At 50.7% G+C, this 26,817-nt stretch overlaps 1 protein-coding gene across 9 annotated transcripts in view; it reads left to right on the top strand.

Moving 5' to 3' along the window:
• Positions 1-26,817, top strand: part of ASAP2 (ArfGAP with SH3 domain, ankyrin repeat and PH domain 2) — a 198,753-nt gene that overhangs the window by 167,818 nt on the left and 4,118 nt on the right. For 3 of the 9 annotated variants that reach the window (XM_054474424.1, XM_063648979.1, XM_063648978.1), the window contains 11 exons: positions 55-244; positions 2,201-2,286; positions 4,234-4,349; positions 6,045-6,112; positions 10,583-10,696; positions 13,594-13,846; positions 16,375-16,509; positions 18,831-18,996; positions 25,287-25,336; positions 25,987-26,075; positions 26,514-26,636. In XM_054474424.1, the coding sequence (XP_054330399.1) occupies positions 55-244; positions 2,201-2,286; positions 4,234-4,349; positions 6,045-6,112; positions 10,583-10,696; positions 13,594-13,846; positions 16,375-16,509; positions 18,831-18,996; positions 25,287-25,336; positions 25,987-26,075; positions 26,514-26,636 (1,390 nt within the window). The remainder of the gene's footprint in view (positions 1-54; positions 245-2,200; positions 2,287-4,233; positions 4,350-6,044; positions 6,113-10,582; positions 10,697-13,593; positions 13,847-16,374; positions 16,510-18,830; positions 18,997-25,286; positions 25,337-25,986; positions 26,076-26,513; positions 26,637-26,817) is intronic. The other 6 variants (XM_054474437.1, XM_063648982.1, XM_063648981.1 and 3 more) reach the window with 3 other exon arrangements.

The raw sequence follows: 26,817 nt of genomic DNA, 5'->3' as shown, positions 1-26,817 counted from the left end.
GGACGGCGGGTAGAGGCCCTTCATGATTTACAAGGCAATTATGTTTGGTTTCAGGAATGCAAGAAAGGACTACATCACAGCCAAGTACATCGAGAGGAGATACGCAAGGAAGAAGCACGCGGATAACGCGGCGAAGCTTCACAGCCTTTGCGAGGCCGTCAAAACGAGAGATATTTTTGGATTGCTCCAAGCTTATGCTGATGGTGTGGATCTTACGGAAAAAATCCCACTGGCCAATGGACATGTAAGAGTGTGGGTTGTTGCTACTTTAAAAAAAAAAAAAAAAAAAAAGCCGGGCACAGTGGCTCGTGCCTGGGATCCAGCACTTTACTTTAGGAGGCCAAGGCGGGAGGATCCTTTGAGCTCAGGAGTTTGAGCCCAGCCTGGGCAACATAGGGAGGCCCAATATCTAAAAAAAAAAAAAAAAAAAAAAATTGGCCAGGCATGGTGGTATACATTTGTAGTTCCAGCTACTCAGGAGGCTGGGGTGAGAGGATCGGTTGAGCCCAGAAATTTGAAGCTCCAGTGAGCCGTGATTGTGCCACTGGACTCCAGCCTGGATGACAGAGTGAGACCTTGTCTCAAGAAAAAAACAAAAGAAAAACTGGGGTACCATGGCGGGTCTGTGGAATCAGCAATACCGACCAAAGCTGGGTAATTCTCCAGAGGAAGACGGCACGGATAGGGGTACTGGGGTACAATAAACTAGGAGTTTTTCTTTTCAGTAGACAAATAATTTTATCTATGTTCATGGGGTACGGTGTGATGTTTTTGATCTATGTTTACATCATGGAATGATTAAATCTAGCTAACATATCCATTACCTCACATACTCATCCATTTTTAATGGAGAGCCCATTTAAAATCGACTCAGTTTTGAAATAGACACTATGTAGTTCTTACCTGGAGTCACTAGGCTGTGCAGTAGATCTGCAGGACTTACTCTGCTTGTCTAAAACTTTGTACCCACCTAGTGGTTTATTCTTACACCAAAAATGTAATGCCAGCTCTGGAAAGAAAGCCCATCCCCAGCTGGAGGAGAAGACATCTCAGAAGGTAGGCAGCCTGAGAGGGACCCCTCATCTGCGAGCAGGTTTAACCTGAGCTTCATGCTAATGAGAGAAGCTCTCTCAGAGGGGCGGTTCCCTGGAACCCACACCCCACTGGGCTCCCCCTCAGAGGGAATAGAGTAGGAGCAAGACCCCTCCTTTCCTGGGGGAGCTCTCTTGAGAGGGTGGGCATCCAGCCAGAGTAGGTTTGCAGTAACATACCAGCACCCAAGTGGGGTGGCAAGTGTCCAGATTCTGGTCCACAAATGCCCTGTGGACACACATTTGGTCTACTGGAACCTCCTGACCTCAGGACCGGGCTGGCTGCCTATCAGCAAGGATGCCTCACGGCTGCAGCATCTTTCTCTTGGTGACAGGCATGTCCATGCAGGCTCTGAGCTGGTCCCACTCTCTCCCCATCCCCAGAAAGAACTCATGCCCACCAGTGCAGTGTGGAGGGTGCCCAGCACTGAGCTGTGCTGCAGCCAGAGGGCCCAGCAGGTGGGGCGGGCAGCCTGGGAAGCACCTTCCCTTGCCCTTACCTCCTGTCCTCTGGATCTCTGGTTCTCTCGCCCACCCACCTGCTGAAACAATCCTTGTTCATCTCTTCTTCCTCACCTGCCAGGTGTACTTTCAGAAAAGGCAGTGGAGTTGGGGAATCCCCAGTATGAGTTGGAGACAGCGCAGTTACTAGCATTCGTAGCCTTGTCTGTAAGTGTAGAATGCAAAACTTTAAGCCTGCTTAAGAAACATATGTTTCTACTCAAGGAGCAGGTAAAGGGATTGGATTGTAGGTGGCCTGGGGGACCTTCCTGGATCCTTTGGACAAGATTCTTGCTTGCAGGCAGGGATCTGCCTTGTGGTGCTGATGCAGGGATGGGGACAGGTCGATCGAGAGGACTTAGAAATGAAACTCCTGAACTTCTCATTTATTTCCCATGGAATCAGGAGAAACAGGACCAATCTCCAAATTGCACGTTCCCAAGGGCAAAGAGCTTGTGTAGAGATTAAAGAGACTCTATCTAAGAGATAAGTTTCTCGAAGGGAAAGATAAAAGACTTTTGGAAGAGTTATACACGGTTTCACCGGTGTTGGACACAGAATTGAATGCTCCTGTTAGAATTCTGGAATGCCTTTGTTTGGTTTTTCAGGAGCCGGATGAAACGGCCCTCCACCTTGCAGTCAGATCCGTGGATCGAACCTCTCTTCACATTGTAGACTTTTTAGTTCAGAACAGGTAGGTGTTCTGAAATTAAGGGAGGCACTCGTTTTCTCCTTGGTATTTCTGGGGAAGGAATCAGACGCTGCCTCATCGCTTCTGATGTGTTGTCAAGAGAACCTTCCCGGTTCTAAACATGAGTTAAAGACAGAAAAAGGACTGCCAGGTGTGAGGTACTCCATGGCAATCCTTTAAAAAAGTGCTAGAAACTCTTTTGTGGTAATTACAGGGTCCAACTTCTAGTGTCTGGTACTCAGGGAGACACCAAGTAGATATGGCTACTGAACTTGGAGACCCTATGACCACCGTCTGTGCACAGGGGCAGTCCTCGCCTCATCCTGTGAGCCAGGTCATCACACTGCGCAAGCAGAGTGTCCTGAGCAGTATGGAGGTAGCAGGCAAGGAGGGATCCACACATTAGCCATGGTCTGAGCCAGAGATTAGAAACCAGAGCACTGGATTATGGGTGTTTTGTTTGGGTCGAGAAGTTGTTTTTATGCTTTGATTAGAAATGGCCTTTAGAGATGTGCACAGGCAGTTCACCGCAGATCTGGGAGTCCCTGTGATTTGGTGCATATTGCTTCAGTCACGTGTTACCTGCCTGGCAGCTGAAGGTTGGACTTCAAGACCCCTCAACGTGTATTTTGACTCCCCGATCATGGTTTGAGCCATGTGTGTACTGGAGGAGGAGGAAGTGCTGTTAAAAGCCACAGAAATTGCTCCAAAGGAAATGGAAAATTCCAAAATGCAAAAGCCATGGGATAGTTTGCATTTTGTGTCCTCTGCTTTTTCCTCCCATTTCTGAGCAGAGGAGTGAAGAAATGGCCAGAAAGTAGGGGAGTGTGGGGCGGTCACCCCCAAGACCTGCAGCTTCTTCCTGAGGAGCCTGAGTTCACTGGACTTGTGGTGGAAGCTGCCCTGTTGCCCCATCTCTGAGTGCCAGCCCGGCTCCTGGAACGCAGCAGGGGTTCCATAAACATTTGGTTGATAGCTGCGTGATGCCTCTCCCTCCATGCACATTTTCAGGGGGCAGGAGAGGGAAAGTCCCAGTTTCTTTTTTTCCAGAGTGGAAGGAGGACAAAAGTGGGGGAGAATTCTGAAAATGAAGACCCCCACCCCATGCCCACAATTTGGTAAAAAAGAAGCTCCTTTTTTGATATTGAAAATGTAATTGGTTTCCTTCTCATGGAAGCAGCAGGTGTCACTTCCTGAGGTCGCCTTTCTGTCTACACTTTGTGCAGGGGCACAAAGCTCACTGCCCCTCCTCAGAATGTGACAGTGGCCATGCTTGCTAGGGTTGAGGGCCTGTCCCATGTCTGCCAAGCCTGAGCACCTTTTGTAGATGACCTGGTCTTGTGATATGTTGGAAGAACTTTTGAAAATCTCAAGATTCCCCTTTAGCCTGTTTTCAGAGGGTATTCCCAGGGCAAACAGGCTGAGGAGCCTGGGGACTCTGGGCTTTGGGAAAGTGACTTTTCCTTTTCCTGGAGGGAATATCAAATAATGATAGAGAAAAGCTCAGCCTCCGTCCTCCCATGGGACAGGATGGATGAGTCACACAGGCATCCAGAGGCCCTGCATCCAGCACAGCTGGCCAGCCTAGCACAGCAGCTTCTGGGCGCAGCTGGTGGAACGTGAGAACGATGCTGGGCTCTAGGTTCACCCCGGTAGTGCACTGCCCCACCTTGGCCCCACATGCTCAGCAACAGCAGGGATGCCCCCATCCCCTTTTGACCTCTTCTGCCATCATCGTGTTATTTCCCTGATGACCTTCTGCTAAGGCTTCCCCAGCCACGTATGCAGGGATGGTGCCAGGTCCCACCACCTTGGGGATGATTTACAGAAACCATTCACTCGGGGACTGTCTGCCTCTCCTGTGCACGTACCCCAGGCTCCCTGCTGGGCAGTCCCTGGTTGTCTGGCCTGTGACACACTGTGCTCTCTCTCTCTCCTGTTCTCGGGCAGTGGGAACCTGGATAAACAGACAGGGAAAGGCAGCACAGCCCTGCACTACTGCTGCCTGACCGACAATGCCGAGTGCCTCAAGTTGCTCCTTCGGGGGAAGGCCTCCATCGAGATAGGTGAGTGGGCCCGGGCCCCGGGGGTGGGCTTGGCTGCACCCTGGCCTCTGCCTCCTGTCTGCCATCCAAGCGCTGCTCTTGGAAACAGGGCCAACCCTGCGGGCTCTTGTTAGTGCCAAAGAGAAGGAGAACCTACTGCTAATGAGAAAGAGCCTCTCCCTGCCTGTTCCATGAGGCTACATCCACCATCTCTTACTTAGACTTTGGGCGCATTTACAGGCATTTTACAGATCATAAGACAGGCAAAGGGTGGGTCTTGCAGCTCTCACGGATGCCGGGTGAATTTGGACAAGGTTGGGGAATTTTGACCTGTTCACACACCCTGAGCCTACTCACCCCCACCTGAGGCCACACTTGGCCCCTTTCTTGGCTCTGGGTTTAGATGGATTACAGGGGGAGATGCTGTTTACTGCCCTCTCCTTTCATTTGCACCACTGCTTGCTCCATGAAGGGCCCTGCTTGTTACTTGGCCCTGGTCCTTCCCTCTCTCGAGGACCCTGGCATGCCAACAGCCAAGGCACAGTTGTGCCTTGAGGGCATCCAGCTGTTGTCCCCTCAGGAGGAAGTATTTTTGAAGGACTATTAAATAAAGAAGAAAGAATAGAAAAAAGACACACATCTGCCTGAGAGCCGTGCTTGTCATTAAAAAACTAATAATCAGACCTCATTGACTGAGGCTTATTTAGAAGAAAGTATAGGCTGGGAGCAGTGGCTCACGCCTGTAATCCCAACACTTTGGGAGTCTGAGGTGGGTGGATCACGAGGTCAAGAGATTGAGACCATCTGGCCAACATGGTGAAACCCCATCTCTACTAAAAATACAAAAATCAGCTGGGCATAGTGGCGTGGGCCTGTAGGCCCAGTTACTTGGGAGGCTGAGGCAGGAGAATCACTTGAACCCGGGAGGCAGAGGTTGCAGTGAGCTGAGATTGCACCATTGCACTCCAGCCTGGCGACAGAGCAAGACTCCATCTTAAAAAAAAAAAAAAAGTATATACTTTCAGGGTTAGAGACTGCTTGAGAGAAGGTATGAAAGTTATATTCCAGTGCATGGAACTAGGTTAGCAGTGATTTTTGTCAGAGGTTTATGATGAATCGCTTTGTTCAACAAGTTACAGTTTGGATGTGGATTTTAATTAGGTGGCTGCTTCAACAGTTTTTGTTTTTTTTGAGGCAGAGTCTCGCTCTGTCACTAAGGCTAGAGTGCAGTGGTGCGATCTCAGCTCACTGCAACCTCCGCCTCCCAGGTTCAAGCGATTCTTCTGCCTCAGCCTCCTGAGTCGCTGGGACCACAGGCGTGTGCCACCACACCTGGCTAATCTTTATATTTTTAGTAGGGACGGGGTTTCACCATGTTGGCCAGGCTGGTCTCGAACTCCTGGCCTCAAATGATCCGCCCACCTCTGCCTCCCAAAGTGCTGGGATGACAGGTGTGAGCCACTGTGCCTGGCCAGTTTTAGTTTCTTTATTAGTTCAAACTTTGTCTTTTAAAGTTTTACCTTCTGTATTTAGCTGCAGTTCTATACAATTACAAGATACATTCAGCCTCGACTAGGTCAGACTCACTGTGGATTTCATTAACCAGGCCCAATTTAATTTAGTGCTGCCTTTCTGTTCCTTTTAAAAATTGTCCTGGATGTCAGGCCTTTGCTGGGTTTTGCCTTAACGCCTCCTTTGCTCGCCCTTGACTTTTAGCAAACGAGTCAGGAGAGACTCCGCTGGACATTGCCAAGCGCCTCAAGCACGAGCACTGTGAGGAGCTGGTGAGTCTCCCGCCACAAGGACGGGGTGGGGCACCTGTCACGGGACAGGGAGCCAAGCCTGTCCTCCTTGGGCAGGGTTTGCTGTGAACCAGTGTCCTGAGCAGAGCTCAGTGTTTCTGATGGGATGAGCCCAGAATCAGCCTGCCTTGGAGAAAGCGTGCTAGGGAGTCTATAGGGAAACCTAGGGGGTCCCACCCCCTCGTAGTGAGACTTGGGGTGTGAATCAGTGTTTGCTGGTTGGCCGTGTTGGTAACATCACTGGTGTGGTGGGACAGCTGGAACAGAGGCCCGAGGCCACCACAAGGGCCTGCTCTCTGGCCTCCATAAGCTGTTTACTTGCTACTTTGCAGGACATCAAGGCCAACCTCCTGTCTTTGTTCCTCAGCCCTAGATCATGTGGGTTGCTCAACACCATCTTTTCCTGTTCTGGAAGGAAAGACAATGTAGACAGTAGAAAGAGCCCACCAGGCCAGGCAGCCCTGGCCTTGCCGTGGGCTCCCCAACTTGGCTTGGGAAGGAAACTCTCTTAGGCTGTTTCCTTATTTCTAAAGTGCTGTCAGTTATACCAGTATATAAGGTTGTTGTGAGAATATTATCAAATGCTGTAAAGCAGTTGACACACAGCGCTCACTAAATAGAACTATTAAGGCCGGGCACAGTGATTCACGCCTTGTAATCCCAAAGCTTTGGGAGGCTGAGGCGGGGGATGATGGCTTGAGGCCAGGAATTCGAGACCAGCCTGGCAACATAGTGAGACTCTGTCTCTGCAAATGATTTAAAAATTAGCAACGCATGGTGGAGCATGCCTGTAGCCCCAGTTACCCAGGAGGCTAAGGTAGGAGGATCACTTTGAGACCAGGAGTTCAAAGCTACAGTGAGCCATAATGGCGTCACTGCACTCCAGCCTGGGCAACAGAGCAACACGCCATCTCCATAAAAAAAAGTTTCGAATTAGCTGGGTGTGGTGGCACGCACCTGCAGTCCCATCTACTGGGGAAGCTGAGGTGGGAGAATCGACTTGAATCAGGAGTTCAAGACTACAGTGAGCCATGATTATGCCAATGCGTACCAGCCTGGGGGAGAAAAAAAAGAACTATTAATAATAAATGCTATACAAGTGTAAGATAAGTAACAGGTCCTCTTTCTAAGCACTGTATATCCACTAGCTCATTTAATCTTTTTTTTTTTTTTTTTTTTTTTTTTTTTGAGATGGAGTCTTACTCTGTCGCCCAGGCTGGAGTGCAGTGACATGATCTTGGTTCACTGCAACCTCCGCCTCCCAGGTTTAAGCAATTCTCCTGCCTCAGCCTCCTGAGTAACTGGGATTACAGGCACCTGCCACCACGCCGAGCTAATTTTTGTATTTTTAATAGAGAAGGGGTTTCCCCATGTTGGTCAGGCTGGTCTTGAACTCCTGACCTCAAGCAATCCACCCGCCTTGGCCTCCCAAAGTGCTGGGATTACAGGCGTTAGCCACCGCATCTGACATAGCTCATTTAATCTTCATAACTACCTTACGACATAGTTTCTGCTGTTGTCTTCATTTTACAGCTGAGGAAACAGGCACAGGAAAGTTAAGTGACTTGGCCAGGGTCATGTAGCTACTATCTGGTTATGGGGAAAATTAAGCCCTGAGGTCCTAAGACACCCATAGTGTGTAATGAATTAACTTCTCTTCTGCACATGTAGAACGGAACTAGCTATCTACCTTCCTTGAGAGAACTGAGAAAATAGCCACACAGATCATTTTCTACAGCGTTTAATTCTCTCATCCTGGTTGAAAAGGCTGGGTTCACAGTGAATGAGCACATTCATTCTCCTGGGGTTGAGCTTTCTCCCATATGGAGTATGGATACTTGCAGGCTGATCAGCATCCTTTAGATCTCAAATTCCTTTGCCTGTTGTTTTGGGGAAAACTCTCTAGCCCTGTGTTTTCTCTACAGTTACGCTGTTGTCACAACAAGCAATACAGAAGCAGACTGCTGTGTATACAACAAGCAATACAGAAGCAGACTGCCCCGTACACTTGGTGTACGGGGGTTCCCCCCACCCCGTACACCCAAGTGTAGTTGCCTGACAGGTTCTTCTTGCCTGCTGCATAGATTAAACCCAATTCGTGAGACAGTGTGATTGCAGTAGAGAAAGAGTTTAATTATGGCAAGCTGGCTGAGCAGTGGGAGGACAGGAATTATTACTCAACTGTGTCCCCGCAAAGGCTCAGAGGTTAGGGTTTTTCAAGGATAGTTGGATGGGCAAGAGGGCTAGGAAGTGGGTGCTGCTGATTGGTTGGGAGTGAAATCATAAGAGTGAGAAACAGCCCTTGTCCACTGCATATCATCTCGGGGGGCCACGGGACTGGTTGAGTCATGAGTCAGGTTCAGTGGAGTCAGTTGGTCTGACTCCAGGATGCAAAAGTCTGAAAAAATATCTCAAAAGATCAGTCTTAGGATATGTTATCTATAGGATCAATTGGGGAAGTCACAAGTATCATGGCCTCTGGTGCAGTAAACAATTTTTTTTTAAAAAAGACAGTGTCTCTCTGTTGCCCAGGTTGGAGTGCAATGGCGCGCTCGTGCACAGCCTCAAACTCCTGAGCTCAAGCGATCCTCTCACCTCAGCCTCCCGAGTAGCTGAGACTACAGATGCATGCCACCACGCCTGGCTAAATAAGTTTTTTAATTTTTTGTAGTGATGGGGCCTCGCCATGTTGCCTGGGCTGGTCTCAAACTCCTGGCTCCAGCAGTCCTCCTGCCTCAGCTTCCCAAAATGCTGGGATTACAGGTGTGAGCCACTCCACTGGATGGTAAACAATTACATTAATAGAGAGGCAAGCTGCACCTACATTTTAGCAGAATTCAGACCCCTCCCGTAATCCTAATCTTGAGGCCTTTCATTAGTCTTCCAAAGGCACTTTCAAGTTCCCTAAGAACAGAGTCAGTTTTCACATGCACACGTATGTTTATTGCAGCACTATTCACAATAGCAGAGAGACTTGGAACCAACCCAAATGTCCATCAATGATAGACTGGATTAAGAAAATGTGGCACATATACACCATACAATACTATGCAGCCATAAAAAGGATGAGTTCATGTCCTTTGTAGGGACATGAATGAAACTGGAAACCATCATTCTGAGCAAATTATTTCAAGGACAGAAAACCAAACACCGCATGTTCTCACTCATAGGTGGGAAGTGAACAGTGAGAATACTTGGACACAGGGCGGGGAACATCACAAACCGGGGCCTGTGATGGGGTGGGGAGTGGGGGGAGGGATAGCATTAGGAGATATACTTAATGTAAATGATGAGTTAATGGGTGCAGCACACTAACATGGCACATATGTAACAAACCTGCACGTTGTGCACATGTACCCTAGAACTTAAAGTATAATAAAAAAAAATAATTAAAAAAAAAGAACAGAGTCAGTTTTAGGGAGGGACTATTACCATCCTTGATTCAAACTTACACCACAAACTAAATTCTTCCCATGGTTAGCTTGGCCTGTGCCCAGGAATAAGGGAGGACAGCCAGCCTGTGAGGCCAGAAGCAAGATGAAGTCAGCCATGCTAGACTTCTATCACTACCATGTTCTTGCAAAGGCGGTTTCACAAGCAGCAGACACCAGCTGGCTGTCCTCCAGTCCAATTAGACACTATCTACTTGGAGGTAGTGTCAGATCCCACAGGCTGGGGGCTCAGTCCCCAAGACTGTCTGCCACCCCAGACACCAGTCACAAATCAACCTCCAGAACTTCTGACCAACCGGCTTCAAGTTGGGGTTCCCACAGCCCCCTCTTTGGGTTTGAATAATTTGCTGGAGTGGCTCATAGAACTCAGGGAGACACTTGTGTTTACTGGTTTATTATAAAGGATATTGCAAAGCATACAGATAGAGAGGTGCGTAGGGCAAGGTGTGGGAGAAGGGACGCGGAGGTTCCGTGCCCTCCCTGGGTGCCACCCTCCAGGACCCTCTCTGTGGTTTGCCATCTCGAAGCTCGAGAACCAGTCCTCTTTGATTTTTATGGAAGCTTCTTGATGTCAGCATCTCTTCCCCCAGGGTATAGGGTGAGACCCTCTCTGGGGAGGGTCTTAAGACCCGCAGTCAAAAAAGTGCGGGAAGATAAGAGTCCTGCCTTGGGGCAGCAGTTCAGAGAGATTCTGTCTCCTGAGGCCTTAACGCCCCACGTTATAACCGAAGACTGTAACAAGGGATTTGAGAGTTACAAGCCGGGAACTGTGGATGAAAACTAATACAGTTTACAAAGCCTTTGCTGAGACATACCAGCTTTGAGTTTCAAGGTTATCCTGTGAATTAGGCAGCGGGGCGGGGGCTTCACCTGAGACCCAGAGATTTCCATGAATTTGCCTTGGACTAGAAGGCAGGCCTCCTGCCTGCACACCTCAGTGGGTCCAGATGCATGGCCGAGTGTATGAGCAGCAGCACTGACCATCCCTCTGTTCTCTCAGCTGACCCAAGCCTTATCTGGAAGATTTAATTCTCATGTTCACGTTGAATATGAATGGCGACTACTCCACGAAGACCTGGATGAAAGTGATGACGACATGGATGAGAAATTGCAGGTCTGTGCCAGGTTGCTAACCATTAAGAGTTTTGATCAGCTTCATCCAGAACAGTGTGGGCCCTAATCTGTAATTAAGGCAGAAAGCTGTTTTATAGAAATGAAAATGTAGCTTACTTTTTGCTTTCATTGATCTCAGTAGGCTCTTGGTTTTACCCTTCCCACTACCATCTCCTGTCTCCCAGCTCCTGCACCCATTAATTTAAAGGAATGGCTAATTATGTACTTATAGGTAGCCTTTTGCTACAAAGGAAAGGTGTGTGTGGCGGGGGGGTTGATTCCAGTGGATTGAGAGGAAGCTCTCTTGCTATGGAGTCATGTCATAAAGAGCCAGATTTCCCCCAGTCTAGGTGATCACATTCTCCTGGTTGATCTTATAAAAACATCAACTGAAATCATCAGACGACCTTTAGAGCTCATTGGGTCCAAACCCTTCCTTTATCAGTTTGGGATATTGAAGCCTCAAGAGAAAAGTTGACTTGGCCAAAGTGAAGCAGCTATTTAGAGGCAGCCTTGGGACTGCACGAAGGCTCTTACCTCCTCCTCCAGCTCCCTTCTTACCATACTCACTGCCTCACACATGGGGGTGATCCTCAGGAAGGTTGCTGCCTTCACGCAGGACTTGGAGCTGAGAGTCAGACTTAGGCTGTGTGACCCAAAGCCCTGACTCCTAGCTGCGACCCACTTCCATCTGTCCTTCAGCATGGTGCTTCGAGGCATGTCTGGAATGTGCTCTGTGCTGAATTAGTGGCAAATGCCACATTAAACACATTTTCATGGTTTGGCTTTTTTTTTTTTCTGTAATGCATTAATGTCCTGATGTGTATTGAGGATATCTAATTAGATGGATGGGTAGGTCGGTAGGTAACCAGATGGCGTTTGTGAAACCTGTTGGACTGTCTTTGCTCATGGAGTTAACATCCGTACTTACTGCTTCTTAGAATACAGAATAAGAAATTACTTCACCGAGTTAGCTACAAAACACTGTCAAAGTGAGAAGAGTCTACTGATTTCATATTTAACCTGCCTTAAAAAAAAAAAGTTGGAAGCAATCTGCCCCAGCGCGCCTCTTCATCAAGCAGTCAGATGCCACATTCCCATTTTATGAGCAGTGATGAAGCAGGTTGCATAGTCCAAGGAAAAGCATAAGAGCAGGGGCTGGTGTGGAGTCCTAAGACTCATCCACGCTGCTCACCTGATTCTCAGCAGACAGCAGCCGTGAGCTTTGCAATTTAGAAATATGTGTGAAGAACCACTGGGTGCTTAGTTCTGCACACCTGAGCTGGGTTTGAACCATTGGTTTGTCCAGAACCTAGAAAGAGTTGGTGGTCCTGTGAGGGAGAGGCAGGGCTGCCACAGTTCATACTGAGCACCTGCTAAGCACCTGGCATTATGCTAGAAAAGCACTCGTCATATCCAGTGAACAGTTAAGAATGTGGTCAGCAAGGTTGAGTCATTTGCTCACAATCATATCTAGTTTAATGAAGCTGGCATTTGAAACAGAAGTTAGATCTAAGTTACCCGAGTCATCGTTCCATGCATTCACTTCTAAGAAAGCACATGACTGGCCGGGCGCAGGGGCTCACGCCTGTAATCCCAGCACTTTGGGAGGCTGAGGCGGGCGGATCACGAGGTCAGGAGATTGAGACCATCTTGGCTAACACAGTGAAACTGTGTCTCTACTAAAAAATACAAAAAAAATTAGCTGGGCGTGGTGGCGGGCGCCTGTAGTCCCAGCTACTCGGGAGACTGAGGCAGGAGAATGGTGTGAACACGGAAGGCGGAGCTTGCAGTGAGCTGGGATTGCGCCACTGCACTCCAGCCTGGGCGACAGAGCAAGACTGTCTTAAAAAAAAAAAAAAAAAACACATGACCTTCAGGAGGAGCAGGGGTGGCCATAGGGCTCTATGGGCCTAAAGTGTCACAGTCCATGTTAACAATTACTCAGCTCTGCCAGGATGGCTCAAAAGCAGCCTTAGACAATATCTAAATGACAGGACATGGCTATGTTCCAATAAAACTTTACTGATAAAAAACAGGTGGCAGCCCATAGGCCACTGTTTGCTAACCCTGATTTGGAGGAATCTCAGGAGGTCCTGTTCATATGGGAGGAAAACGTTGATCTCTGCTGAATGAGCCATATAGCTGTTGGAGACTGAATGCAGTGGGCTAGCCAGAGCTGGCCATCCTGTGGGTTAACACAAGAAGGCATGTTTAGGAAGGGGAACTTCAGGGAAAATGCCGACTTAGGTTGAGATAACTTAGGCTAATAAGATAAATAGCTTATATTTTAAATCCATCACAGAATGGAGAATTTTAACTTGTAATTAACAGCTTTTTTGGTATGTGTGTGTGTACTAGTCTCTTCTTACACTGCTATAAAGAAATACCTGAGACTGGGTAATTTATAAAAGAAAGAGGTTTAATTCACTCACACTTCCGCATGGCTGGGAAACATACAATCATGGCAGAAGGGGAAGCAAGCTCCTCTTCACAGGGTGGCAGGAGAGAGAGCAAGCAAGAGCAGGGAAAACTGCCTTATAAAACCATTAGGTCTTGTGAGAACTCACTAGCCCAAGAACAGCAGGGGGGAACCGCTGCCATGATCCAGTCACCTCCTTCCCTCGACAAGTGAAGATTACAATTCGAGATGAGATTTGGGTGGGGACACAAAGCCAAACCATATCAGTGTGTGTTTCCTTCACGAGACACAAGGAGGAGTGAATTTTCACTCTTGCAGCTCTCACACAACTTGTAGCTCTCAGGCAACAGTTGAGAGCTCAGATGGTACCAGGCCCGGCAGAGTTGGTGTCAGTGAGGTTTTCACCCCTGTGTTGAATGTTATCACCAGGAGCAGTTCATATTTGTCTCACATGCCTCTGCCCCGATGTTCTGCAGCCCAGTCCCAACCGGCGGGAAGACCGGCCCATCAGCTTCTACCAGCTGGGCTCCAACCAGCTTCAGTCTAATGCTGTATCTTTGGCCAGAGATGCTGCAAACCTTGCCAAAGACAAGCAGAGGGCTTTCATGCCCAGCATCCTACAGAATGAGACTTACGGAGCCCTCCTGAGTGGCAGCCCACCTCCCACCCAGCCTGCAGCCCCCAGCACCACCAGCGCCCCCCCGCTTCCTCCACGGAATGTTGGCAAAGGTATGAAGCTGTCAGTCATCCCTGTGACTATATAGAGGGTCTTGTTTTGTGGTTTGGGAAGTTTGCAGCTGCCTTGCCTCCAACTCAGTGACCTTTGGGCTCTTTTGTTTTGTAGTTATTTTCTGTTTGCTTCCTAAAGGGATTCCATCATTCTTATCAGGCCAGATGGTGGTAGAGTCTCTTGATTTGACTCTTATTCTGGGCAGAGTTGTGGCATCTGCCTGGCTTGGGTAACATGGGAACTCCCCCAGGGCAGCCTGAGGTGGCCACCTGGGCTCCTGGGGCTGGGCCGAAAGACACACTCCTGCAGGTCTCCCCTCTGCACCCTTCTGTTTACCTTTCTCCACTCCTTCCCAGGCCTTCGTTCTTTCCTTTTTTTTTCTCTTCTGCCTTCTTCTGGTCCAGCTCATGGCCCCTGCAATTACTTCTTACCCATGATCCCCATAAAATAAAGGATAAAATGATACTAATTTGGGGAACAATGCTCGGCCTAATCGTAAAATAGAAAAGCAGCCTTGTGGGCCTACCAGTGTCTTAGAGCAAAAAGCATGCTTTTCTTACCTGAGCTGTAACCTGGAGGGTTTGACTCAACAGGTGACACTTTCTGTTTTTAGAAATATGCAAACCAAAGCTCCCAAAAGTTGAGTAATTTGTTCATTCCTGAAGAGCAGCTGGCTACAGTGCTCCTTGAAGGCAGGTCGTCCGGCGAGTGACCCACTCAGCTCTGGGCTGAGCTCTAGTCGTGGCCATGGCCTTCAGAGGGTTCCCACATGAAGGGGGCTGCTGAGACTTTGATGCGGGGAGCGGGGCCCAGGAAGGACAAGAGTCTGCACAGAGCATGTATCCAGGCGCCGTGGCCGCGGTGAGCCGCTGATGGAGTGGAGCCCACGTCCCCAAATACATCCCAAACTGTCTTTATGTGATAGCTGCTAGCTGGGCAGGCTGGGTCAGTGCGTGAGGGTGGCTGAGGCCAGGAGACCTGGCCCAGGGCTGAGCAGACAGCTGCAGCTTTGTGCTGCACGTACACTCGCTGTGCGGCTGAGCCCATCTTCCCTGCCATCCTAGGTGTCTCACAGACCCTCACACGGCTCTGCCCCTATCACTCAGGGAGGCCCAGAGAAGTGACAGTGAACCTGTCGTGTGAGTCACTGAGTCTTACCCCCAAGAACAAACCTGCTGAGAGCAGGCCTTCCCCCAGGCAGGCCCAGAAGCCAGCTGCTTGCTGTCCCCACACACGCCACATCCCAGACCGCGTCCATCCCTGGCTTGATGAGGACGTCCCTGAGCACAGAAGGCAGCTACAAGATGAAGCCACACAGTCGCATCTCCTCCCTGTCAAACCCCCAGGCGGGCTGGTCAGGGCCCAGGGTGGGTGCGGCTTTCTCCCCGCCTCTCCCAGATCCTGCGGGCAGGCATCAGTTTTCTACGGCCCACAATCAAGATGATTTTGATCATCGTCCTTCCCAGTGGTGGCTTTTGCTGGCTGTGTGTGTCACGGGAGGAAAGATTTGATTTTGTTCCGCTGGGTCATGGAGGGGTAAACTCTTAATCTCCTGGTTTCCCGAAGTCTTGGAATTTGAGGGTTTTGATTTTTTTCCTTTTTCTTTTTGCCATTCCTGTCCCTAGCATCATTTCTTCTTCCAGTGATGTAGGTCATACCCCTTAGCTGCCGTCTCCCCCGTTCTCTGTGTAGCCCACATGTGGTCTCGGATGGGATTCTCACATGCACATAAATAGCAAGTGGAGTTGACAGTGTCAGCCTTGCACTTGGGCAGACCTGGCTCCCCAGGGGAGGAGCTCGAAGGCTTCCTCTGGACCCAGTGGCCTGGCCCATTTCTAGGCCTAGCCTTTGCCCTACAGGCCGTGCACAGCCTCCAACATGGGGTCACACCTGACACCTGGGCCCTGTGCACCTGAGCTTGGAGGTTTGTGAGGCAGAAGAAGGGCTTGTGACTTGGGAAATGCCATCTCTTTTGTGGGTCACCTGAACCTGATTGGTGTCATCTGTGTCTGCTTCCAGCCGGAAATATGTTTGTGGGAGGGAGGGAGAGAGAGCCCCTCCTCTAGTGTCTGATATGCGCTCTGCCCCCACCTGTGCCAGCTGGGCACACAGTGCTCCTCTTCACCTGGTAGTGACTCCCACGGGAAGGAATTGGTGGGAGGGTGGAGAGGAGCAGAGGTTCCAGAAGCTCCAAGTGCAGTGTTTGCAAGAGAATATTGTGGCTATTTATTTCCTTCTTCAAATGATACTGATATTTGAGAAATAAACTCAGGAATTTTAAATTTCATGGATTGAGAAAACCAGCTGAGAATAGTCCTTGAAGCCTCTTTGGTTTAGTGGGTATCAGTGTCTATCTTCCACATGCCGGAGGCAGGAGTAAAAGCGTTGAGGGTTCTAGGTAGAAGGGTCATACTGCCCGTTTCGTAAGGGGGAGGATCAATAACGCAGTGTTCTGTTTCTGTTTTTGTTCTGTGTGTGCACGTGTATATGTGCATGCATGCGTCTGTGTGCATGCGTGTGGGTTCAGTTCAGACAGCCTCCTCTGCTAACACCCTGTGGAAGACAAACTCTGTAAGTGTGGACGGTGGAAGCCGGCAGCGATCTTCGTCAGATCCGCCAGCTGTCCATCCACCGCTGCCCCCTCTTCGCGTGACATCTACCAGTACGTTTTTTTCCTTTTTCCTTTCTTGCCCGTGGGCTTTGTAGATCTGGATGGCGGGGGGTGCTCTCTGGAGCCACACAGCTGCCGGCACAGACACGTGCCAAGTGTCCCGTGTTGTATGGCCCCCTGTGGCTCCTGTGCAGGGCTCCCAGCTCCCCTAGCCTCCTTTGTCACAGCTGCAAACCTCTGCCTGTCCCCACACTGCACCACCAAGTAGCTTCCTCACTCCCTTCCTCTGTCTTCCAAAGCATTTCAGCAACATTTCCTCCTTTACACAGTACCCCAGGGTTTCTTTTTCCTTTGGCCATTTGGTGATTTTCAATATTTTGGGACAGTCACTTGGATTCGAATCTGACTTTTTGTTTTTCTTTTCTTTTTCTTTTTTTTTTTTTTCGAGACACAGTCTCACTCCATTGCCCAGGCTGGATGCAATGGCGCAATCTTGGCTTGCTGCAACCTCCGCCCCCCAGGTTCAAGAGATTGTCCTGCCTCAGCCTCCAAGTAGCTGGGATTACAGGAGCCTGCCACCATGCCCAGCTAATTTTTTTTTTTTTTTTTTTTTTTTTTTTTTTGTATTTTTGTATTTTTAGTAGAGACGGGGTTTCGCCATGTTGGACAGCCTGGTCTCGAACTCCTGACCTCAGGTGATCCACCTGCCTCAGCCTCCCAGGGTGCTGGGATTACAGGCATGATCCATCGTGTCCAGCCTTGTTTTCCTTTTTAAGACAGGGTCTTTGTCCCCCAGGCTGGAGTGCAGTGGCACAATCATGGCTCACTGCAGCCTCCAACTCCTGGGCTCAAGCGATCCTCCTGCCTTAGCCTCCTGAGTAGCTGGGATTATTGGTGCAAGCCACCATGCCCAGCTAATTTTTGTATTTTTTGTGGAGACAGGGTTTTGCTATGTTGCCCAGGCTCGAATTCCTGGGCTCAAGTGATCCACCCACCTCGTCCTCCCAAAGTGCTGGGATTACAGGTGTGGGCCACCACGCCCAGCCTGGCATGTTTTCTTTAATATCAACATGTGGTTGAAAGTCCTGAAAACCTTGGGGAGAGAAGCAGGAGGAGGTTTTTAGGAAGAAGTTTTTTTTCCAGTGTGCAGAACTAGAGTGTCTTTTTTCACTGGATCAGAGAAGCGAGCCCTGGATGCTGCCCCATCTCCTGCTGCAGCAGCCCTGGAGCGGGGAGTCCAGCATCTCTGGGCTTCATTGCTTCCAGAGCATGAGAATTCTTGAGCTGAGGTGCTCGTGACTTCCTTAGAGTAAGTTAAAATTAACAGCAGCCCAGCCCCAGCTAGAGTCAGTGCCATGTGTACACATGCCGGCGGCAGAGCCGGGAGCAGTGGGTCTGGGAGGGTCTTCAGAGGTTTCCAAGGCGAACACACCGAAGGCCGGAACCACTTTCCTGCCTCTCCGTCTGGTGGTCCAGGGGCTGCATTTGTGTGCTAGCGTCAGCCTTTTGAGTTTTCCTTTAAATTGGAAAAAGGAAACAATAATGATAAAAGGAAAGATCACAAGCTGGATCCCTTCATTTTTCCCCACGCCAGGTTCCTCTTTGTTTAGCTGAAGGCCTCATTCTTCCTGGCTTTTCCTGGCAGAGGGAAACCCAGCGCCTTATGTGTTACCCATTCTGAGGCCCAGTATGATACGCCCGACATTTAGAGAGGGCTTAACGCCCATCAGGGGAGGAGAGACGGAGGAAGGAGACTTGGACTCACAGCCTCCCTCCAGGTCTTACCAGCTCTGCCACCCTTGACGAGAGCTCTTCCCCTCCGTGGGCCTCAGCCTCCTCGTCTATAAAACGTAGACACTAATAAAGCTCTTCACCCACCCACTCCGGAGACTGAGGAGCCGTTACTAAGTTAGTAGCTCCCATCTCTCCTCAGATCCACCCTGCCCAGCAGCCCGATGAAGTGGGTAGGGCCTCATCCCTTTGGCCACAGGTCAGTCGATGTGCAAAGCAGGCCCTGCTTCCCCAGGCAGAGCTGAGGGCCCCAGCCTCCTGCTGTTGGGTCTTAGAGTCGAGAGCAGGAAACTGCTGGCTTTCCCCCAGGGAGTTCTAGCTGAGAAAATACTGACTCACAGGCTGATAGAAAAATTGTCATCCTAACTTTAGGCTCCCAGCTTCCTTATTAGTTTGGAAAGGACTCCCTGCTTCCTCCCTGTGAATAGTTTTCTGAAAACTGGCAAGGAAATAGCAGCAGGTTTTTCCTTAGGAAATAGCAATAAAAAACTGAAGCGCTTCTCAGAAAAGCCTCCAGTGAGGAGGCCTGAGTGGGAAGCCTCGCGGCTGACCCTCTGCATGTCTCTCCCTCTCCTCCGCAGATCCCCTGACCCCCACGCCGCCCCCTCCCGTTGCCAAGACGCCCAGCGTAATGGAAGCCTTGAGCCAGCCGAGCAAGCCTGCCCCGCCTGGGATCTCGCAGAGCAGGCCCCCACCTCTGCCCCCACAGCCGCCCAGCCGCCTCCCGCAGAAGAAGCCTGCGCCGGGGTAAGCCACCCCCGGCCAGCTCGGCCATCCGTGCTCCTGCCCTCTGACCTCACCTGCCGTGGGCTCTGGAGGAATGTTTGCAATCCCCAGGGCTGCTACTTCAGCGTGGGCACCACGTAACTAATTCATCGGGTCTGAAGGGTCTTAAGAATAACTGGAGGGTTTGTAGACTGTGAAAATGTCTTACAAATGCACATGTGAGTCCACAGAAGGAATGCAGACAAAGTGTCCTCAACACACACGGCTTCTGGGTTCTATTTGCTGCCCACCCCCCAGGTGGTCTGTTTCTGTTTTCTTTCTATTTTCCCAAGGTTGTTTTGAACACATAGACCCTCTGTAGTGTGAGGCATGGATTTCCCACAAACAAGGACATTGTCCTACATAACACAATACCACCTGCAAAATCAGGAAATTAACATGGACATAGAAACACCGCCCAATCCTTAGACCCAGTTCAAGCTTAGCTGTTTGTCCAAATAATGCCCCTTGTCGCAGATGGGTCCAGTTCATGGTTTTTTGTTTTTTTTTTTTGAGACTGAGTCTAGCTCTGTCGCCCAGGCTAGAGTGCAGTGGCGTGATCTTGGCTCACTGCAAGTTCTGCCTCCAGGGTTCTTGCCATTCTCCTGCCTGAGCCTCCTGAGTAGTTGGGACTACAGGTGCCTCCCACCGCGCCTGGCTAATTTTTTGTATTTTTAGTGGAGATGGGGTTTCACCGTGTTAGCCAGGATGGTCTCGATCTCCTGACCTCGTGATCCACCTGCCTCGGCCTCCCAAAGTGCTGGGATTACAGGCGTGAGCCACCGCACCCGGCCCCAGTTCGTTGCTCTTAATCTGGATCTTTATGGTGGGAAATGGTTCCTTTTAGTGGAAATGATATTTAGAGGCCAGGTTCTGGGGGCTAGGTGGAGAGTCACTGCTCCCACACAGGCCCTCTGAGCTGTTAGAACTTGGAAATATACACACATATACATGGATACATACATACACCCCTTATCTCTATTCCGTATATTTCTGTATTGAAATCCATGAGTTCACACTGACATCTCTAATGTCAGTTGTTCTAGTAACAAACCACACCAGACTGACAGACATGAGGCACAGCCAGTTTATTCTGCTGACAGATTGTCAGGAATTTGGATGGTACTGTGGGGTCTTTGTCTTTGTTCCACAGTATCTGGAGCCTTCGCTCCACAGTATCTGGAGCCTTTGCTGAAAGGACTCGAAGCCTGGGGGTGGTTGGACACAGGAGGTGACTCGTTGGCTGGGGGTTACAGTCAGAGCCTCTTCACCCGCCCTGTGGTAGCTGATGCTGCCTGTCAGCCAGAGCCTCTGCTGGGCTGTGACCAAAACACCTACATGTCCCTGGCGTGGGCTTCCTCATGTCACGGTGGCTGGGTCCAAGGACAGGTCCCCAGAGAGAGGGCTGGCCCTGGAAGCTGGCACGGAATGATTTCCACCATACATCACTGCTCAGTTACAAGCTCAGACACAGTCGGGGCAGAGAGGACTGTGGAGTGGCACAAGGAAGTCATCAGTTCCACCTCTCAATAAAGAATTTGGGGCCAGGCGCCGTGGCTCACGCTGTAATCCCCGCACTTTGGGAGGCCGAGGAGGGCAGATCATGAGGTCAGGAGATCGAGACCATCCTGGTTAACCCGGTGAAACCCCATCTCTACTAAAAATACAAAAAAATTAGCTGGGCATGGTGGCAGGCACCTGTAATCCCAGCTACTCAGGAGGCTGAGGCAGGAGAATCTCTTGAACCCAGGAGGCGGACGTTGCAGGGAGCCAAGATCGCGCCATTGCACTCCAGCCTGGGCAACAAGAGCGAAACTCCATCTCAAAAGTAAAAAAATAAAGAATTTGGAGACTAGGCACCGCGGCCCACATCTGTAATCTCTGCACTACTCTTTTTTTTTTTTTTTTTTTTCCGAGATGGAGTCTCGCTCTGTCGCCCAGGCTGGAGTGCGGTGGCACGATCTTGGCTCACTGGAAGCTCCACTTCCCGGGTTCACGCCACTCTCCTGCCTCAGCCTCCCAAGTAGCTGGGACTACAGGTGCCCGCCACCACGCCCGGCCAATTTTTTAATATTTTTAGTAGAGATGGGGTTTCACCAGGTTAGCCAGGATGGTCTTGATCTCCTGACCTCATGATCTGCCCTCCTCGGCCTCCCAAAGTGCTGGGATTACAGGCGTGAGCCACTGTGCCCAGCCCATCCCTGAAGTTTTTTAGGAGTAGAGAAATAAAGTTAAACTTTTACTTAGTCCCTCTGTTTTTCAAGATATTCCTAATAGCCGCACCTGATATCCCCCGTCCAGACACCATCCGTTTTGCCCTCTCCAAGAATAGAAGCTTCCTGTCCTTAGTAGGTTGGGCAGGGCAGCGGCTAAGGCTACTCAGAGCTGGGGTGAGATTCCAGGGGTTCAGGAGCTCCTCAGACAGATTTTTGGCCAATTCTTCTGCTTACTACCTTGCCTTTCTCCCCTTCCAGAGGGTCCTGAGCCTTCTGAGGACACTTCAGGACTACAGATAGGAGCATTTCAGGGCCTTCCTCACTGCTGGAGTGGGATTCCATTCCCGAGATCACCTATGTTGACTGTGATTTATCTTTCACTCTGTTGCCCAGGCTGGAGTACAGTGGTGCGATCATGGTTCATTTCAGCCTCGACCTCCTGGGCTCAGGTGATCCTCCCACCTCATCCTCCACATAGCTGGGACCACAGGCACACACCACCATGCCCGGTTAATTTATTTTTGTATTTTGTAGAGGTGGGGGTCTCCTTATGTTGCCCAGGCTGGTCTTGAACTCCTGGGCTCAAGCAGTCCTCCCACCTTGGCCTTTCAAAGTGCTGGGATTTCAGGCGTGGGGCACCGCGCCTCACCTCTTTTAGGTTTAATTTTTAAAAATCCTTTTCCTTGGGAAGAAGTGGAAGTAAATGTACTTAAATCTGCCATTTTAACCAGAAGACTCCCAAAACTTTGTAAATGCTACTTTGCAAGGTAACTTTCTAAAATATAACATGCAGGGCTGGGTGCAGTGGCTCACACCTACAATCCCAGCACTTTGGGAGGCCAAGGTGGGTGGATCACTTGAAGCCAAGAGTTCAAGACCTGCATGGCCAACATGGCAAAACCCTATCTCTACTAAAAATACAAAAATTAGCTGGGCGTGGTGGCGGGCACTTATAATCCCAGGTACTCGGGAGGCTGAGGCAGGAGAATCACTTGAACCCAGGAGGTGGAGGTTGCAGTGAGCCGAGATCACACCACTGCACTCCAGCCTGGGCAACAGAGCCAGACTCTGTCTCAAAAAAATAAAAATAAAATATGCCTATCTGTGCCTTCCTAGTCTTAAACAGCTACTGAATTATGCTGTAATAAATGGGCTTTCCAGTGCTAATTATTTCTGCCTCTACACCAAAGTGGCCACAGGCCATGCTTCTCTTGGCTTCTGGGCTCTCTTCTGCCTTCTCTTATGACTCCCTCGGATTTACGCTCTCCATGCTGCTGTTTTTCGAGAGAAACAAATCATGTGTTGAAGTCCTGGCTAAGGAGCCATCAGCTCCCAGCAGTTATTGGGACTCTGAGAACCGTGGGTGTCAGCTGTGAGGTGCAGGTTCCTTGTTCTCAGAAGCGTTCTAGCTGGGGGCAGCTGGACAGGTTTCCTCTGGAACACAATTTTACCTGGTTTTAGATCTGACTGGCAGGAAAAAGGGAAGCAGGGCAAGTGAGGTTAGGGCTACCCAGGACAGACAAGGATGGATGGAATCATGCCGTCAGTGCCCAGTGGAGTTCTGACTCTAAAGGAATACACTGGTACATCCTCTTTGTAAAGGATACTATCCCTCCCCCACCACCGGTGATGTCTCTGGTATAAATGTGAATTTTCACACCTGTTGTCTTAGGGTAGGAGTCAGCAAACTATGGCTCACAGGCCACATCCAGCCTGCTGCCTGCTTTTTAGGGCCATGAACTAAGAACTAAGAATGGCTTTTATGTTTGTAATTGGTTGGAAAAAAAAATCAAAAGGATTTTTTTTTTTTTTTGAGACGGAGTCTCGCTCTGTCACCCAGGTTGGAGTGCAGTGGCTCGATCTCTGCTCACTGCAAGCTCTGCCTCCCGGGTTCACGCCATTCTCCTGCCTCAGCCTCCCGAGTAGCTGGGACTACAGGCGCCTGCCACCATGCCCGGCTAATTTTTTGTATTTTTAGTAGAGACGGGGTTTCACCGTGTTAGCCAGGATGGTCTCGATCTCCTGACCTCATGATCCACCTGCCTCGGCCTCCCAAAGTGCTGGGATTACAGGCGTGAGCCACCGTGCGTGGCCTCCAAAGGATATTTTATGGTGCATGAAAATTGTGTGAGATTCACTTCAGCGCTCATAAAATATTATTGGAACATTAGCCACACCTGTTTGTTTATGCAGTCTGGGGCTGCTTTCACGCCACAGTGGCAGAGTTGAATACTTGAAACAGAGATGCTAGAATCCACAAAGCCAGCTGGGTGCAGTGGCTCACACTTGTAATCCCAGAGCTTTGGGAGGCCGAGGCAGGAGGATTGCTTGAGACTAGGAGTTCGAGACCAGCCTGGAAAACATAATGAGACCATGTCTTTACAAAAAATTTTGAAAGTTAGCCAAGCATGGTGGCGTGCACCTGTAGTCCCAACTACTCAGGAGGCTGAAGCGGGAGGATCACTTGACCCCAGGAGTTCGAGGCTGCAGTGAACTGATTGCCTCACTGCACTCGAGCTTGGGTAATAGGGCAGGATCCTGCCTCAAAAAACAAACACAAAGGCCGGGCGCAGTGGCTCACGCCTATAATCCCAGCACTTCGGGAGGCCGAGGTGGGCGGATCACCTGAGGTCAGGAGTTTGAGACCAGCCTAGCCAACATGGTGAAACCCCGTCTCTACTGAAAATACAAAAAATTAGCCGTGCGTGGTGGTGCACACCTGTAATTCCAGCTACTCGGGAGGCTGAGACAGGAGAATTGCTTGAACCCGAGTGGCAGAGGTTGCAGTAAGCCGAGATCGTGTCACTGCACTCTAACCGCGGGTGACAGTGCGGGACTCCATCTCAAAAAAAAAAAAAAAAATTCACAAAGCCTAAAAAGTTTACTATCTGCCTCTTTAAAGAAAAAGTCTGCTCACTGCTGTCTCAGAGGATCAGGCCTTCCCTGCGAGTGTTCTGTAGTTAGGGATGACTGCCGGCCAGGGGATCAGCCAGGTCAGTGTAATGATGTCTGCAGAGACATTTACACCCAGAGACATTGATGGAAAACAAACGGCTAGACTGGTCAAATGGGAGGGGTCTTTGTTTTATGGAATAAAACGAAGTTCCTTTTCAGTTCCTTCCGAGTATGAGCAAAACCCATGTGATGTTTTCTCTCCCTTCATTCTGGGACTGCAAGCATCGAGGCCAGGCCGGGTTCATTCCGAGCAGCGAAGGGAGTATCGACAGACGGGAGCGTACAGTGGAAAGAATCCCATCCTTGCCTTCCCCTTCCCTTCTTCCCTGGTCTTCCTCTTCTGCTTCTCCAGCCCCCGTCCTATGCCTGGCTTTATGCTAGGTCCAGGAGATCCACCGGGGAGCTGAAGCCAGTGGCACTGGTCCTTAGCTCTGGACTTGACGGATCTTATGTCACACCTTTTGTAGATGAAAATGCTGACTCTCCAGAACCCATTTATCCAGGGCTGCCAGGTGGCAGGTTCGAGCTGAGGGACCCCTCTCTGCCAGCCCTGAGAACTACTTCCTCACTCGTGCGTTTCTACCTTGTGGCTTTGGGGTGTGCTGACCCAGAGGCTCATGGATGGGGCTTGAGCCCGTGGTCAGCCACATTGGTTCCCAGAAGCAGGGACCGCAGAGGCATGGACAGCGCTGACCCAGAGTGCTTGGACCCGTCCTGGCAGAGCCATCTGGGCCTGAGGTTAAGGTTCAGCCCTGCCCTTTCATGTGATGGGACCAAGGCAGGGAAGGGGCTGAGCAGACTCGGGGTGGGGCCAGTGGCCAGTGCCCAGCATCGCTCCAGACCCTGGCCATTGGCAGCAGGCTCACATGGACAGAGTGCTCTGGAAACGCCTTGGTTTTAGGATCAGAAACGTTCAATCTAGCACTTTCCTCGGGGCTTCTCATTCTTCCTTTTCTCAAAAAAGAGACAGCTAAGTGACAGTGGAGGAAATCACCTTACACACTCTGAGCTTGAACTCAGAAGGTTCTCTGATAAAAGGGGATGAGAAAGGGGCAGGTACCCTCAGGTAGCAGTAAATCTACTTTTTCCCTGTCTTTGTAGGGCTGACAAGTCCACCCCACTGACCAACAAAGGCCAACCGAGAGGACCTGGTAATTATTTAATTTGGGACTGAGTTTGTTTCTGCTTGGTCCATGGGGGCAAGGTGGAGGACGTTCCCTGCCAGGTGGTCAGGCCTGAGGGAGGGCCCAGCTGTCTGCCATTCCACAGCCCTCCTGCCCACCTCCCCTCCTGCCCCCCTCCCCCCACCTTCCTCCCCGCTGCCTTCCTCCCCTCCTTCCTTCCTCCCCTCCTTCCTTCCTCCCCCACTCCTGCCTTCCTCTGTTCCCTTCCCCTCCTCTCCCCCTCCCTCCCCCATCTCATGCCTTCCTCCCCCACCACCTGCCTTCCTCCACCCCTCCCCTCCCCTCCTCCCTGCCTTCCTCCTCCCTCTTCCCTCCTGCCTTCCTCCCTCCTCCCTCCTGCCATCCTCCTTCCTCCCTCGGCCTCTGAGACCCCTGCTCCTGAGCAGCTCAGTCCTGGGGCCCCTCACCTTTCCCCTCCTGCTGACGTGGCGGGCTCATTGGCGGACACTCGCTGCCACACAAGGGCTGCATCCAAGTCAGAAGGTTCCCTTTCCCCTCAACAGATCGGAACACCTGGGGAAACCTGCTTTCAGACACACCCTGTGGCTTGCACATTGTTTACATCTCATGGTTATGATTGATGGGATGTCTTAAGTTGCTTCATTTTTGCCCTACAGTGGATCTCTCTGCAACAGAAGCTCTGGGTCCTCTGTCCAATGCTATGGTCCTGCAGCCTCCTGCACCCATGCCTAGGAAGTCGCAGGCAGTAAGTGACGAGCCCCCTTTCTTGACTCTCTGCTGTAGCCAGGGGGGTGCAGGTGATTTCACAGGGGCTCAGGGGAAGCAAGCCTTCCCCTGTTCCCTTGGTTGGGGCAGGGTGGGGGTCTTCTTGATACCTGATTGCTTGGATCTGGGCAGCTGGTGGGTTTGGCCCTCCCACCGCAGCTCCAGGATGGGCCTACTCAGAGTACCCTGCCCTGGCCGCTTCATTTCCCAGCCCTTGGCCCCTTCTCTCTGCTTGGTGGGGAGCTCTTCCCTTTTCTCTCCCTGGCTCCTGAGCTGCACTGACCTGCCCCACCTTGGCATCTGCAGGCTTCTTAGGCCTAGGTACGGGACTCCTGAGACCGGGGGAGGCAGGGTGCTTGAGCTCTCTGCCCTGAGAGCTGAGGCCTGCAGCCACACTTTGTTCCCTCTCCTGACGCAGACCAAGTTGAAGCCTAAGCGGGTGAAAGCGCTCTATAACTGTGTGGCTGACAACCCTGATGAGCTCACCTTCTCCGAGGGGGATGTGATCATCGTGGACGGGGAGGAGGACCAGGAGTGGTGGGTGAGTCAAGGGTGGGCCTGGGAGGTTCCTGGGGGCTGAGCCACGTCCCTGCCCACCTGGCTGGAGAGACTGGCTCGCAGGTGAGGTTTTCTCAGCCTGAGCAGTCCAGACGTGGTTCCTGGTGCCTCTGCCCCTTAGCATCCTCAGGAGTTGCTTCCTCCATGGACACCCACTTCTGAGC

The sequence above is a fragment of the Pongo pygmaeus genome, chromosome 12 (genome assembly GCF_028885625.2).
Source record: "Pongo pygmaeus isolate AG05252 chromosome 12, NHGRI_mPonPyg2-v2.0_pri, whole genome shotgun sequence".
NCBI lineage: Eukaryota > Metazoa > Chordata > Mammalia > Primates > Hominidae > Pongo > Pongo pygmaeus.
Note: the sequence above shows the minus strand (reverse complement) of the source record. Positions and strands in the feature narration are given on the sequence as shown.